The 15,200-nt window shown below is 47.6% G+C and overlaps 1 protein-coding gene across 2 annotated transcripts in view; it reads left to right on the plus strand.

The window, feature by feature from the left end:
* The window catches only part of SRGAP3 (SLIT-ROBO Rho GTPase activating protein 3), a 263,789-nt gene that overhangs the window by 168,496 nt on the left and 80,093 nt on the right, over window positions 1–15,200 (plus strand). For both annotated transcript variants that reach the window (XM_039231356.1, XM_039231357.1), the window contains exon 4: window positions 1,425–1,487. In XM_039231356.1, the coding sequence (XP_039087287.1) occupies window positions 1,425–1,487 (63 nt within the window). The remainder of the gene's footprint in view (window positions 1–1,424; window positions 1,488–15,200) is intronic.

Raw genomic sequence — 15,200 nt, forward strand, 5'->3', positions numbered from 1 at the left:
ATGAATGGCTTATTTAATTTAACATTATACGCCCTAGGTCCATCCATGTTGTTGCAAATGGTAAGATTTCATTCTGAATAATATTCCATTGTGTGTACACACACACACACACACACACACACACTGTATCTTTATCCATTCATTGATGGGTACTTGGGCTGCTTCTGTGTCTTGGCTATTGTCAATAATGCAGCAATAAGCATAAAGGTGCATATATCTTTTGGATTAGTGTTCATTTTCTTTGGGTAAATACCCAGTAGTGGTATTACTGAATCATATGGTATTTCTATTTTCAATATTTTGAGGAACCTCCATACTGCTTTCCATAGTGGCTGCAGCAGTTTGCATTCTCACCAATAAAGCCTGAGGGTTCCTTTTTCTCCACGTCCTCGCCAATACTTGTTGTTCCTTGTGTTTTTTATTTTCAGGGCTCCCATTTTCAACATGGAAACTTCATATGATAGTCCAGGCAAACAGGGAAGGTATTAACCAAAATAATAATAATAATAATAAAAATACCTTAAGTAACAGAGAATCCTAAACTCTTCAGCCTGGGTGGGACCTGGAGATGATTTGTGAATTGTATTTCAAATTATAACTCTCAGGATACTAAATGCGTAAGTCACCTCATGGAAAAAAGATTGAGGTCATCTAAACTGCATACTACTGTGCTCCTTAGAAAGCCCGTGCGTATGAGGATGTGAAAGCCTCTGAGGAGTCCTGCAGTAAGAAAACCTGTCTCTTTGTTCAACTAGCTTTTCCCAAATGTATTTGCTTACAGGAGCCTCTGCCCCCCCTTTTTTTAGTGTAGCACTCAGCAGTTACCCCCAGACCAAGCTTTGTGATGCTCTAGTTTATCTTGTAGCTGTGGTAAGTAAGGCTCCAGGGCCACAGGGCCCATCAGGGATGTCGTGGAGGCAACAACCGTGATCTCCTGCCTTGTGCTACAGTCTGTTAACCTGTACTCTTCATGATGAGCTGAGATGCTAGATCATTATTTCTCAAACTGTGTTCTGTGGAACCCCACTCTCATGAGATGCTAATGAGTGTTGAGCTAGGGATACATACTCTGGTCACATCAGCTTAGGACCGGCAGAATTAAAGAAAGATGAACAGATTGATTGGCTGTGGGCTTCTCAGAATCTTTAACATGATGATGTCTCTGTAAGTCACCAATGCAGGGAGGTATAAGGTTCTGCAATTTATGTGGCCAGGGAATTCCTTTTCCAAGGGGCCCCTCTGGTAGATTTGCTTCATAGACACAAGTTGAGGAATTCAAGTCTAGATCAATGAGGTTTATGCTGATTTCTGTACCCATTCCCACCCCGTCCCAAGTCTTCCTGCCCTTTCTGGGTTGAAAAGGAAATTGGTTGGTGCAGCCAGTGACCTTCTCCCCCTCTGATATTTGTTCTTCCATATTCCAGAGCAAGGAGATTGGCCTGCAGATGCATGAGGAGCTCCTCAAGGTCACCAATGAGCTTTACACGGTAAGTCCTACTCAGGCTCTGCTGCTGTTTGGGGTCAGGTCCTCTTTCTTCAATACCAGGAGCCAAAGGGAGTCTAAACCTGAGACCTGGGATCACTATGGGTGTTTTTGCTCTGTCTTGTGCCCAAGTGACTGGGCGTCATCATGGTGGGAGGTAACGGTTTGCAACCCTGGCTTCTGGTTCTCTATACCTGGGGTGGGGCCCTGGGCATGTTTAGTTTGTATAAGTTCACAAGAGACTTGCATGACCTGCCTGCTGTGGGATTGTGTTACCTATAAAAGCAGAATACACAAGGTCATGGTGGGGGCAACATGGACATAAAGCCTCCTGAGGCAGGGATGTGGGTTTGGAGTCAGGTGCAATGGGCTGAAGTTGACCCTGCTCTCTACTGATGATGGTTAGGTATGTAGCTCATCTGGGGTTTGGTATTCTCATCTGCAAAATGGAGCGCTGTTCTGAGGATCACATGAGGTAAAGGGGGTGAGCATGCTTTGTCATCTCCAAGGAATGATTTCAGAACATTACAGCTTGGCCCAGCACTGACCTTGCTACTGATGTGGAGGTGAGGTCTAACTGGACTTGAGATGGGTATTGGAATCCAAGCAGGTGATTGGGGAATGCAGGAGTTTACGGATTGGGCCTCGAGAGTGTCTGGGCTTTTTCATGGAAGAATGTGGTGAGCCCCACGGACAACCTGGGGAAACAGAGTGAGGTAGCCCCGGCAGTTGGAGCTCCAGACCCTTCACTGCCAAAGACAATTAGGACAGATTAAAACTGTTGTATTTTAAGTATCTCTGGGTTCCTTATAACGTTTCTCATTAAAAGCGGGGATTCTGCTGCTGAAATTATGTTTAAGGAAGGGAAAGAATAGCAGGGTGTGAGAAGACCCCTCTCTTTGATGTTATCTTTCTATGTTCACATCCTATGTGACCAGCAGGTAGTGAACTCCCCAGGGGCCCGGAGCTTTTGCCCAAGAGCCTGGACCTCATGTTGGAAGTCCTGCCTCACACTCCAACCAGCTATGGGACTTAGAGCAAGGCATTCACTTCTCTGGGCCTCAGTCTCCCACTCAGTAAAATGGGGATGAGACTTCCTAGAGGTCAATCTGTAAGAGTTGAACTTCACATTTCAATTATTTCAGGTTAAGGAGCAAAACCTGAGCTCTGGACAGTTTTTAGCTGGGTCTTCACTTAGGGTAAAGAAAGAATTGCCGCTTGAGAAAACATGTGACTGAGTTAGCTGGGCATTGTCGGGTAGAATCACCTTGTAGATTAAAGCACAACTCTAAAGCCAGAGTCCCGAGTTCAGATTCATTTCTTGAATAGAAATATTAACACCTACTTCTTGCAGACCCTGTGGGAGTTGAGGGAGACCAGTAGATAAAGAATGCTTAGACCAGAGGGTGGTGATAAATATGCAGGGCTAGTAACCAGATGGGCTTTCCGATTCAGGATTCTGTAGAGGACTTGTCTAGACCAGCGATCCCCAGTCTAGGTCCTTTTTATGATCCTCAGGCACCTCTGTGAATGGATCACTCTCCTCTATGGGATTTCAACACCTGGGTCCTGGTCCCAGGGACCACCCCCCACCCAGATCTCTAGCCTTTCCTCTGGGCTCCAACTGGGCTCCTCTCCTTGACAACGTCTGCACACCCCACATACTGCCCCGGTTGGCCCTTGACCCTGCAGCTCCCCATGCCTCACAACTGCCCGTCATAGTCATTTCTCAAACCCACACCAAACTCCACCTTTCGAAAGCTATTACCTCTGGGCTTTGAAATCTTATGGCAGTTAAAAAAAAAAATCTGTCATGTTATCTGTGTCCCCAGTTGGCGTGCAGTCTCCCTAGAGCCAGATCTTGCTAGTAACACTGCACTTAATGCCCAGAGACGGTTTGAACCCATTTGTATGGCCTCTGGCACCTCTCAGTCTTGGCTCTGATCAACAAGGCTGGCCGGGCGTAGACTGGACAGAGCAGGCGGGGATTGGGAAGACGGTGCTGGTGCCCAGCACAGTGCTCTGCACTCAGCAGGTGCCCCATGCACACTTGCCCCTGCTGGTCACGGGGCAGGGCGGCTGGACAGAAATGCCGCTGGCATCCGACGCGCAGGCCGGGCAGGCAGGTCTGTCCCTGCTTCCCACGCTCACAGCAGCCTGACGGTGGCCTCAGAGCTGGTGGAGGAGGAAGGACCACACCACCCAGCTTTCTCCCGCAGCCACTCCTGGAGGGAGGAGAATGCCAGCGGCAGCTCCCAAGCCATGTACTGATGGCACGGCACACAGAGTCTTCAGTCCTCACCCCCAGAGCATTTAAGTTCGAGCATTTGGGGCTGCCTGCTGTGGGCCCCGCGCTACATGAGGCACGGCGGCGGGCTGTGAACATTTCAAGAGTTCATCTTTGAAGTATCTCATACATCCCCAGAGTTCCCTGGGTGCTTGCTGAAGCAGAGGGGGGAGGGGTGCATGGCTACATGAACGAAAGTGGTTCTGCCTACCATGAGTTTCGAATCTGAGCATGGAGACCAGACGCAAGTGCGCGAACTGGTGATGCGGCAGTCCGAGACAGTGTGGTGCGTGCTGCACTCCGAGGGGGAGGCACCCAGGCCACGAACCCCGTGGGGACTGTGCCGTGCTCGCCCCCGCGTGCCCAGAGCCCGTGGCAGTGCGTGCACATAGTGGGCGATCACTACACATGTAAGTGTAAAGAAGCAATAGGGAGAGTATGAGCGTGCAAGAGAAATCAGACGTTCTGAAAAGCGATGGCTCCAGGTGGGCTGCTGTGACAAGGGTGAGTTCTGAGCTTGGTGCGTCTGCAGGGTAGGATAAGGAAGCAGAGGGGGAGAAGGGAGGAGAAAGGGAATTCTCCGCAGGGGCAGCAGTGTAGGATGCGCAGACCAAACCGATGGCAGACAGACCGGGGTTTGAAGCCTTGCTGCACCACCTACCAGCTTGGCCAGGTCAGTTAACGTCTTGGACCTCATTTTCTTTATTGTCAAAACAAGGATACTAACAACTGTGGCCATTTAGTGCGTGCCTGGGAGGTATGTCACACTGTATCAGGTACTTTATACATATTATTTAATTAGCATGTTCTCTAGATAAAGAAACTGGGACACAAAGGAACGGGAGGCCTCTGTAGCAGTTTTCAGTGGCTACGTAACAAATGATGTCACAACTCAGTGACTCATGATTTTGTAGGTTGGCAATTTGGGCTAAGTTCGACTAGGGCCACTGATAAGGCTATGGATTTCTGGCCAGTTTAAAAAAAGGGCGCAAAGTGGGAACACCAAACGTGCCAGCACTTGTCAAGCCTCAGCTCGTGTCATACTTGCGAATATGCTATTGGCCAAAGCAAGACACGCAGCCAAGTCCATAGGTGAGGCGTGGAGGAGTGAACATCACCTCTTGTTGGGGGTTACTTGCTAGGTCACAATGCAGAGGGGCTATGCCTGTGGCCAGGGAGGGGGCCATCGTGGCCATCTCTGCAAATAGCCCACTTCAGCCGCCCAGCTGACCCCAAATCCCATGCCTTATGATTAGGGATGTCTTTTGAGCACTTTCTAGTTACTATGTCTGGTTACACAACTTTCCCCCCTCGCCCAGCCCCAGAGTCACAACAGCAGTGACTGAGGAGCAAATGATGTAGAAAAGATTCTCCAGTAAGCCTCACTGTCGTTCTTTTAATGTTTTCCAGAGGAGGTGACATGTTAAGGGAATATTGGGCACAGTGATGACAGAGATACATGGAAAAGGCTTGTCTGCATCTGAGACCAGGGTGTGGAGGAGACTGCAGGCCTGGGCATTTAGTTCATTCATTCGTTTGTTCGTTGTTCATTCATTCATTCATTCACTCACTCACTCAAAAATCTTCCCTCTGCCCAGTCTTCATCACCTTGAGGTGCCCTCCTTTCTAAAACATGCCAGCATGTATGCAAGCACATGTGCATGTGTGAGCACACACACACACACACACACACACCTGCTCTCTCACTTCACCTATTTTTCCCTGAACCCCCATCAATCAGCCTGACATAATATATCTCTTGGTCATCATCTGTTGGCCTGGGGGAAGAAAAGGGCAGAAGTTGAGAGTGAGGGCCTACGTCCTAATCCTTCCTGAAGAGGCAAAACCAAGACAAACAACAATGAAAAACCACTGTTTTCATTATTTAGCTAAAAATACGTCCAGATTTTCAATATAGTCCATGGAACGTATCTGTCATGTTTTGAAGTGACGAAGCCCTTTCTTTGTGCCCGACCACTGTGCCCCAGGCTCTCAGGCAGGGTTGCCGGGGCGGCCTCCTGGGACTTGGTTCAGGCTGATGTGGAGCGTCCACACCTCACCACAGCTGGTGACAGGTAGATACTAATTGGAGTAAGGAATGGACTCTACTTTCCACTTGTTCAGGCTTTGATTTGATTTTGCGCTGGGCTCAGGGACAGGAAATCAACCTTAGGCCCCCGGGCAAACGTTGCAAGAGCATCTCCTTCCTGATGCCCACCCTCAGGGACGCAGGAGGTGGAGAGAGCCTGAGACTGGGGGCCCAGCAACCTGGCTTCTGGCTCCGGCTCCATCCCTGGCTCACGATGAGTCTTCCCGGAACAACATCTCCACGTCTGTTGTCATCCAGGTGTGACTGTCACGGTTCCATCATGTCATTGGGCCTTCTCTGCTTTATTTAATATTTTTCTTTAAGTTGACTCACTTAAAAAAATATCACTGTCCTAATTAATTAGTGGAAAAGCAACCTTGTGTATCGGGAAGAGTCCAGGTTTTCGAGTCAGCATGGCCTGGGTTCAAGGCCGTGTCAGTTGTCAAACCTTCTGAGCCTCAGCCCCTCTCTAGACTCGGGGGAGGTTACCATCCATCTCTGGATTGTTCTGAGAAGAGTGAGTGGCAGAGAGCATAGTGCAACGCCTGGTAAACACTAGTGCTAAATCATGTATTTTATGAAAGAATGGAGCATAAATGGTTTTCTTGTATACTTCTGCCTCTTTCCTCTCTCCTCCATCTCCCCTTGTCACGGGGCCAGCCAAGACCTAAGAATGTTTTGCCTGAGAAAGCGCAATCACCAGCTGACCACTCTCCCATCCCCGAGGCTTGCTCTCCATTATGCATCCTCCATACTCCAGCCACAGAGACTTTCCCTTTTAAAAGATTGTTGAATATTTAATGCGGCGCCTGGGTGGCTCGGTCAGTTAAGCGTCTGACCTCGGCTCAGGTCATGATCTCATGGTTCGTGGGTTCGAGCCCCAGGTCGGGCTCTGTACTGACAGCTCAGAGCCTGGAGCCTGCCTGCTTCAGATTCTGTGTATCCCTCTCTCTCTTTCCCTTCCCCAATCACATTCTCTCTCTCTCTCTCTCTCTCTCTCTTTCTCTCTCTAAAGCAAACATTAAATGGTTGAATGTTTAAATTTAGAAATCGATAATGCATGCACTGAGTAAAAAGGAATGATTAAGCTGTATAACAAATTCCACAGTGAGAAGTATGTCTCTGTTGCCAGAGTCCTCTTACTCCATACGACCTGGGTTACTTGTTTCTGGTTGAGCAGCATCCGCTCACAGAGATGTTTGATTCGTCTGTGAGCATACACAAATGGACGTGTCCTGCACACCCCTGTTTTTACACAGGTGGTAACAACTAGACCTAGTTCTGCAGTTTGCTTTTGTGGTTATATTTTGAAGATTGTTTCCTACCCCTAATAATCAGTCTCCACTCTTATATGATGCTTGCCATGTGCTAGGTACTGGGCTAAATGCTTTGCATTTCTTAATTCATTTCATCCTCACTGTAATTTGTTGAGGTAGGTGATAGTATTACCACCCCATTTTATTTTAAGTTTATTTATTTTTGAGAGAGAGAGAGAGAGGAGGAGGAGAGAGAGAGAAGGAGAGAGGGAGAAGATCCTAAGCAGGCTCTGCACTGTCAGCATGGAGCCCAACGTGGGGCCCAAACCCACGAGCCATGAGATCATGACCTGAGCTGAAATCAAGAGTTGGATCCCCAACCGACTGAGCCACCCAGGCGCCCCCATCACCCCAATTTAGAGATGAGAGGTCTGAGGCACAGAGAGGTTGGGTGTCCAGCCCAGGGTCACCTAGCTGGGGAGTGGCAGAGCCTGCTCCTAGTCAACCCCCCAAAGCTACTTAAATAAATACATTCAGTTATTTATGTAGATATATATAAAGTCCTATCTGCATCTCTTTTGGAAAATTATAATAGTTCATGTTAGCGAACGCAAAATAACGTGGTGGAAACAGAAGTGTTCTGTAAGTTAGATGAAGGTACAACAGTCTCCTTCCCGCTGGTGCCTGCGAAGCAACAGCAGAGGCATTAGACATGTGAGCACCGAACGGAGTTACCCCTCCTCTTAGAATCGGAAGGACTCCAGGAGAACTGAAAGGGTTGACCACATATCTGTCACCCCTAAAACCTTCCTGCCCATGCAGGTGGTTCCCATCTCACACTTTAGGCAACGCCAACCCGGCGCAGGTTAGCTGGGCTCTGGCCCTTGATCTCGCCCATCTGTGGTATGAAGGCACGAAGCTCGAGGAGCTGAGTCTCCTCTCCACCTCTGACCTTCACGCCACATGACTCTCTGTGGGAGACGAGGGCGTGTCTCCAACTCAGGGCAAGGAAAGCTGTGCCAGACGGTCGCAGCCTGCTGGCTAGAGTGTGGCCCAGGTTCATCTAGGGATGGAAGTGGTCCAAAGAAGAACAGGGAGTTGAGGTTTGCCTCCAGACAGCCTCGTCATCTCTCCCAGCTCTCCCCCGAGACATCCCTTCAGTCGTTCAGCGTACACGTACCGATCCTCTACTGTGTCCAGAAGATGGGGTATTGTTACACCATGTGACAAATGTCCTTGTGGGATTATAGACACGGTGGGAGGAGGGGTGGGGAGATGAAGTCCAGCTGGGCATCAAGAAGGCCACAGAGAAGAGATGCCATTTGTTTGGATCTGAAGGACGGTGGACTTCCCTGGGTTGGCTGGAGGCCGGGGGCAGCAGCGAGGCAGACGCTGGGGTGTGGGACGAGCATCCCCCTGCGCGCTCAGTCAGTATTGTCTGGTTGTGACTTGGGCACTGAGGTAGGCCAGTAGGGCCCAGGACTGGGGAGGCTGTCGGGGACTCATTCAGTAGCTAGGGACGGGAATGCATGCCAGCTAGCAGAGCGAAGGATCGGTGTAGTGAGTCTCAGAAGCTCACGCACTTGTTTGTCTCCCGAGTAGGGTGTGTATTCCGTGAGGCACCACACCTTGTCTGTTTTCCACGTAGTAGTATTGCCGGCACCTGCTATGGTACGTGGCATGTCATAAACTGCTCAGTAGGTATGTCACGATCGAGGTGCAGCTGTTTTCCCCACACCTAATAGACTCACCAGAGCGAAGGCATGAGACTGCACCTCTTCCACTTTATCCGATTCCCTCCCTCACTCTCCTCCTTCCATTCTGTCGCCCTCTCTTTCTTCCGTCAGTTCATCCATCTATCCGTCCATCCCCTCCCTCTTTGGATTTTGCTTTCCTCTGTGATGTCTTCATGATGAGGCAGGCTTCTCCCAGGGGTGACAAAGATGGTCCCCTACTGCCAGCTCACTTTCTATCAGCCCAGTATATCCTGGTAGAAAATTAATAATGCCCTTCCCAGCATTTCCAGCAAAGCCCGGGCTGGGATCTTGGGTTCCAGTCACTGTGGTCAGGTTAACACCATGTTTCCTGGTTGGCCAGGCCTACGTCTCATGCCCACCCCTGTATTGGAGGGTGGTGTCAGTTTCCCATGATCCACTGGGACTGAGAATGCCGGAGGGGAATTTGGGGGATTTCCTCAAAGAAAATCAGGAAGCTGTTCCAGAAGAACGAGGTCTGGATGATTCTAGGCAGAGAAAAACAACAGATATCCACTGAGGGGGAGTGTGTGGGGGAGTGTAAGGAGGTGACTCCATTGGCTAGTACTCAAACACGTGATACACTTCTACCTGTAAGCTGCTCCTAAAACCTGTTTGACTCCTGCTCTTTCTGGGCTTAGTGCTCACATTGCTCCCTTTCTCTGGAATATTCCACCTCAACTCCTGCCCTGTTCACCCAGGTAACAGCTATCTTCTCTCAAGGTTCAGTTTAGGTGTCGCTTCCTCCAGAAAGCCATCCTTTATCACCCTGCATTTTCACAGCACTTGTTACACCATGTGCTAATTGCTTGTGAACTTTCCATGTCCCTTCCACAGTGTGTATTCTTCGATGGTGGAGACCCTTTCTTCCACACGCTAGTGTTTCCTAGTATAGTACATAATAAGCTATTCAGTAAATATTTAACGATCAAAGGTGTAGCTGTCTCCTTCAAATACATACAGATACATTCACTAGGGCAAGTATATTCACCTTCAGATATATTCACTAGGCCAAAGCCAGTAGAACTATATCTCCTCCATTTTGTTCTCCCTTCTCTCCTTCCTCTGTTCCTTCCATCCACCCATCCACCATCTATCCGTTCACCCATCTCCCTATCTATCCATCCTTCCACCCATACACTCAGCCAGCCAGCCTGGTGTCATTCATTCACTCATGCAAACATATACTGATACTTGCTGCATACCAGTCTTGCTTTAGTACAGGGAATGTGTTTATTGACAAGGTCCTGGCCCTCTGGACTTTGCACTCTAGTTGCAGTGAGACAGTGTATAGACGTGCAAATGAGTAAATAAGATGGTGATTGTAAGCTGTTCAGAGAACGTAGGCCGCACAGAGTATGGGTGGTCATACTGAAATGCGGGAGCTTTGCTTATCCTCCAGAGATATCTTTGGCATGCACTGGGCCAGGATTTCACCCATACACAGCTCTTGCATGACTCAGAGATGGTCCTGCCTGTGGGGAGGAGGAAGTGCACATGAACTTCATTGTTGACAACTTGCTGTCTAACAACTGATTCTTACCCTGCTCCAGCATGTCCCTTAATGGATGCTGTCAACTTCCATATTTCCTTTGGTTTATTTTGCATTTAAGTGAGGGTCTGAAGGACTATGCATATAATACTTTCTTGTTTTCGTGATCTGAGTATTTGGGAAGATGCAGAAGCAAAGTGTATACAGCCAAAGGCAGCATGATTACTAGACGCAGCTCGGAAGTCCTAGCTGTGTGGCCGCTGTGTGACTTTGTACAATCCACCTGCCATTTCTGAGCCTCAGTTTCTTTCGATGATGGGCTAATACATCAAGATTTCCGGAGAGCCTTTTGAGAATATATGAAACTGATCTGTGTCCAAGAACAATGGTCTCAACTTACATGCCCTTCCAGGGCCTTCCTCAGCCTGTACCAGACTCGTTCCACAGGGCTTCCCTGATTGGGTCTAGAGGGTTGGAACATGAAGGTCCCATTAAGCCAGGCATCAAGCCTGGTGGGTACCTCTGGCGGGTCGTTCAGAGGTGCCAAGTTGAAGACCGGGTCTCAGTACCTTGGCCTCAGCTGAATGCCTGTGTCCACCTCTGCTCCTTTCCCAGCCCCAACACTGGAGCTGTCAGCCAGTCACTTTACGGTTACAACTTACGGAGCACTTCCCTACCCACCCCCGTTCTGGTCTCCACCAGGTGGCACAGAGAGGACAAGCCTCCGTCAAGGTCACCTAGCAAGTTGGGGTTGAGTCTCAAAACCAGGTCTCCTGAGGCCCTGCAGGGAAGAGGACCCTTCCATCCCTATTTTGTGGTTTCCGCATCCATAAAGCAGGGATATATGGTATCTACCTCCTAGGGTTTTTGTGGGAAATAAGAGGGTTTATATATGTACAGTGCTTAGAACAAGGCCAGGCATGTAGGAAGTGCTCAATAGATGTTAGCTGCTGTCACCATTATCGGTACCACACTGCCTCTCAGGGTGGGGGTAAGGATTCACTGAAATGCTCCTTGGGGGTAATAATAATAATAAAAAAAAAGGTTTGCAAACTCTGAAGTAATTGACAATTTTAAATATTAATTAACACATCCTGGACTGGCAATATTGAGCAGACTGTTCTAATCTATTGAGCTAAGGACATTTCAAGCTAAAACCCGTATTTCAGGTAATTAAATAAAGGGAACAGCTAGAGGAATTTGGGTATAGTTGGACTCATTTCCGAGAGGGCCCCAGGTAAACTCTTTTGTGGCAGCTGTGTGACATAAGTCACCCTGGGCAATCAAGTTCACCGTTATTCTTAGGATCGGGAATTACCAGTTGGATCCAGAGAGTTTGGTCGCAGGGTTTTTGGGCTGTATTGTCCAAGCATGGGATTTTTGCAACCCCGCTCAGAGACGGTACTGCAGAGTTTGGCTTGTTGCAGAGCAGAAAGAGTGCTCTGTGGTTCACGTGGGAAACTAGGCACAGGGAAGTGTAGGAGGCTGAGAACACACAGCCGGGATGCTGACCTTGAGGGAATAGATGGATGTATGCATGGATGATTGGACAGGAAGGTCTAATTGCAAATAGAAACACGTTCTCCCTTTCTCCAAACTACTCAACACAGATGATCGATGAGTGGTGAGGTAAGCAGACCTCAGCATCTGAAACAGAAAAGTGGGTTTTGCAAGAATCATGGAACCCAGAAGGGAGTAAGTCCAGAAATAAACACCACCGGCAGCGTGGTAGAAAAGTGAAGACAGCCAGTGGCGCCCGTGAATGCAGGGGAATAGAGAAAAGCTTTGAGAAGGGAAAGGGGGGTGGGGGGCCCTTGGAGACAGACTTCAGCAGGCATTTCCAAGTCTTATATGTATGACGTTCCTGGAGCTAGAGCTGTGGCATAAAGATGGTGGAAAAGTAGGCAGTTGCTTTGGTTTTCTAGAAGCCTGCAGTCATTTCTTTTGGCCACTAGATGTCGAGAACACATCGGTCTGGCACACTTTCTGACACGTTGGTCAGGTCCACTGAGTTTGGAAATAAGTTTAGTGGAACTGGCATTAGGAGTGGATGAAATCAGTGAGAATAGCATCTCTAGAGGCTTTAGAACAATCCAAGAAAGCAAACATGGGTGGAATACATGGAAGAGGTCTTTCCATCAAGACCAATAAAGAAAAATTGATTGCATTTTTATTCATTTATTGTTTTGACATTTGGGGCAGTTTTCAAGATGAAAGAAGAAGGGAGAAACATGGAAGAGAATAAAATTTTGCAGGGCCCCTCAGTGGTCCGATCGGTTGAGTGTCCAATTCGTGATTTTGGCTCAGGTCATGTCACAGTTCGTGAGTTCAAGCCCTGTGTTGGGCTCTGCGCTGATAGCACAGAGCCTGCTTGGGATTCTCTCTGCCCCTCCCCTGCTTGCTCTCTCTCTTTCAAAAATAAACAAACATTTTTTTTTTTAAAAAAAATAGTAAAATTGTGTGCAATACCTAATGTTCTTTAGAGTTTGTAAGCATTTTCCTGAACTCAGGTGAGTAAATTAAAGGTTCTCAAACCCTCAGCCCAAATCAAGGGTGATGATGATGGTGGTGATGGTAGCAGCTGATGTCTACATGGCTCTTACTATGTGGCAGGTGTTGTTCTCAGCACTTTACCTACATTAACCCAGTCTTCATAACCCAGTCTTCTATGAGGTAGGTGTCGTGGCTATCCCCATGTTACAATGTGGAAGCAGAGGTCAGAGAGGTTCTGTGACTTGCCCAAGGTCACACAGCCAGTAAGAGGCACCATCAGGACATTTGCACCAGACATTTGTATTGGGGTGCATGGTCTACAGTACCTACCATGTTCCACAACAGACGCTTCCCACATTAACTCCTGGCCGATGGCAAAGGGGACTTTCTGTGCAACAGATCAATGCTGTGATTTAGTGGTAAAGAGTCAGAGAGGAATTCTTCATCTAATAAACTCACTTCACAGCACTTCAGATGAGAAGGGATAAGATTATAATGTTGATCAAGAATTTGTTCCAAGTTCCTTGACTTAAAGGGCCCCATCAGGCAGGAGTGTATCCCATCCCCAGGTAGAAGCCTCTGCTCTATTAGCTGCTGTAATTATCCAGATGACAGGGGAAGAGAACAAGCAAAGCTCAGGAGCCATGAGCCATCTGTGTTTCTTAGTGCAGAAAGATGATCATAAACTTGATGCTGCCCAGGAAAGGTGCACCTGGGAGATGGAGTCCTCTTGATATGGGACCTCCCAGCTTGCCCTAAGGCTGCCGAAGCTCTTCACGCCTGCTGAGAAAATGACAACCGATTATGAAAACACTATGATATGGTAGAAAGATTGGTGGATTAAAGGAAAGAGAGCAGAATTCTTTTTTAAAATTACTTAGTTATTCCATATGCTTCCTGAAATAAACTCGTCTTTGGCTATACAATGAATTCCCACAAGGTCAACTGCACTTTGCTCTTCTACTTCCACAGTAGAAGTTACATATTGTTATAGCAAGGGGATCTTTGAGACAGAAGAAATCCTAGATGTCATCTAATCCAACCACCAAATTTTACAAATAGGGAAACTGAGGCCCCAAAGGGCAAGTGGCTTATCCAAGATTGAACAGTATTATCCGTGTAGTCTCCAAACTTTGCATCCGTGTGGACAACACGACAATCAAGCTACAGAACGCTCCCATTACACCACAGAGATCCCTCACTCCCCTTTACGGTAGATCCCTACCCCCCTCCCCAGCCCCAGAATCATTGATCTGCTTTCTGTCACTGCAGATGGGTTTTGTGTGTTCTAGAACTTCATATACATGGAACCAACACAAATAAATTCTTTGGGTGCCGCCCTCTTTTGCTCAGCATAAATTTTTTGAGATCCTCCCATGTTGTATCAGTTCTTTTTCAATGCTGAGTAGTAGTAGTACATTGTATAGGCCGATCGCTATTTGTGTATTTATTCATATGTTAATAGTTACCTGTGTTGTTCACAGTTTTGGTCTGTTACGAACAAAGCCGCTAAAAACGTTCATGTACAATTCTTTGTGTGGACATGTTTTCATTTCTCTCAGGTAAATATCTAGGAGTAGAATGGAGGGTCATATAGGAAGCATACATTCAGCCCAATTAGAATTGTGGTCTCTTTACCTAAATGTCCATCGACAGATGAATGGTATATGTATACAATGGAGGCAGTTAAAAAGAATAAAACCTTGCCCTTTGTAACTACGTGGATGGAACTAGAGGGTATTATGCTACGTGAAATTAGAGAAAGACAAATATCATGTGACTTCACTCATAAGACTTTAAGATACAAAACAGATGAACATAAGGGAAGGGAAGCAAAAACAGTATAAAAAAACAGGGAGGGGAACAAAACATAAGAGACTCTTAAAAACTATGGAGAACAAACAGTTGCTGGAGGGGTCGTGGGGGGGGGATGGGCAAAATGGGTGAGGGATTAAGGAATGAATCTACTTCTGAAGTAACTGTTGCACTATATGCTAACTGATGTAAATTTAAAAAGAAATTATTTTAAACATTTTTAAACTGGCAATTAGGTTACCCAGGGATACTCCTTTTGGGGACAGAGCCATTTGCCGGCCAATAAGGAAACAGCTGAGAAGATGATTTGCATGTCCCATAGGCGGTCCCTGAGTCCCTGAGGAGGGGCTTTCCCAGTGACACTGGGGGGAAGGAAGGAATGAGGGACAAGAGTGGTGGCTGGCAGGGCCAAGTTTGTCATATCACCTCTGAGACCCCCACATACTCGGGGGCTTTTAAATTTTCTCTTTTTTTAAAAAAATTATGTTTATATTTGAGAGAGAGAGAGAGAGCACAAGCAGGGGAGGGGCG

Source organism: Hyaena hyaena, unplaced genomic scaffold (genome assembly GCF_003009895.1).
Source record: "Hyaena hyaena isolate Hyena2069 unplaced genomic scaffold, ASM300989v1 scaffold_56, whole genome shotgun sequence".
Classification (NCBI taxonomy): Eukaryota; Metazoa; Chordata; class Mammalia; order Carnivora; family Hyaenidae; genus Hyaena; species Hyaena hyaena.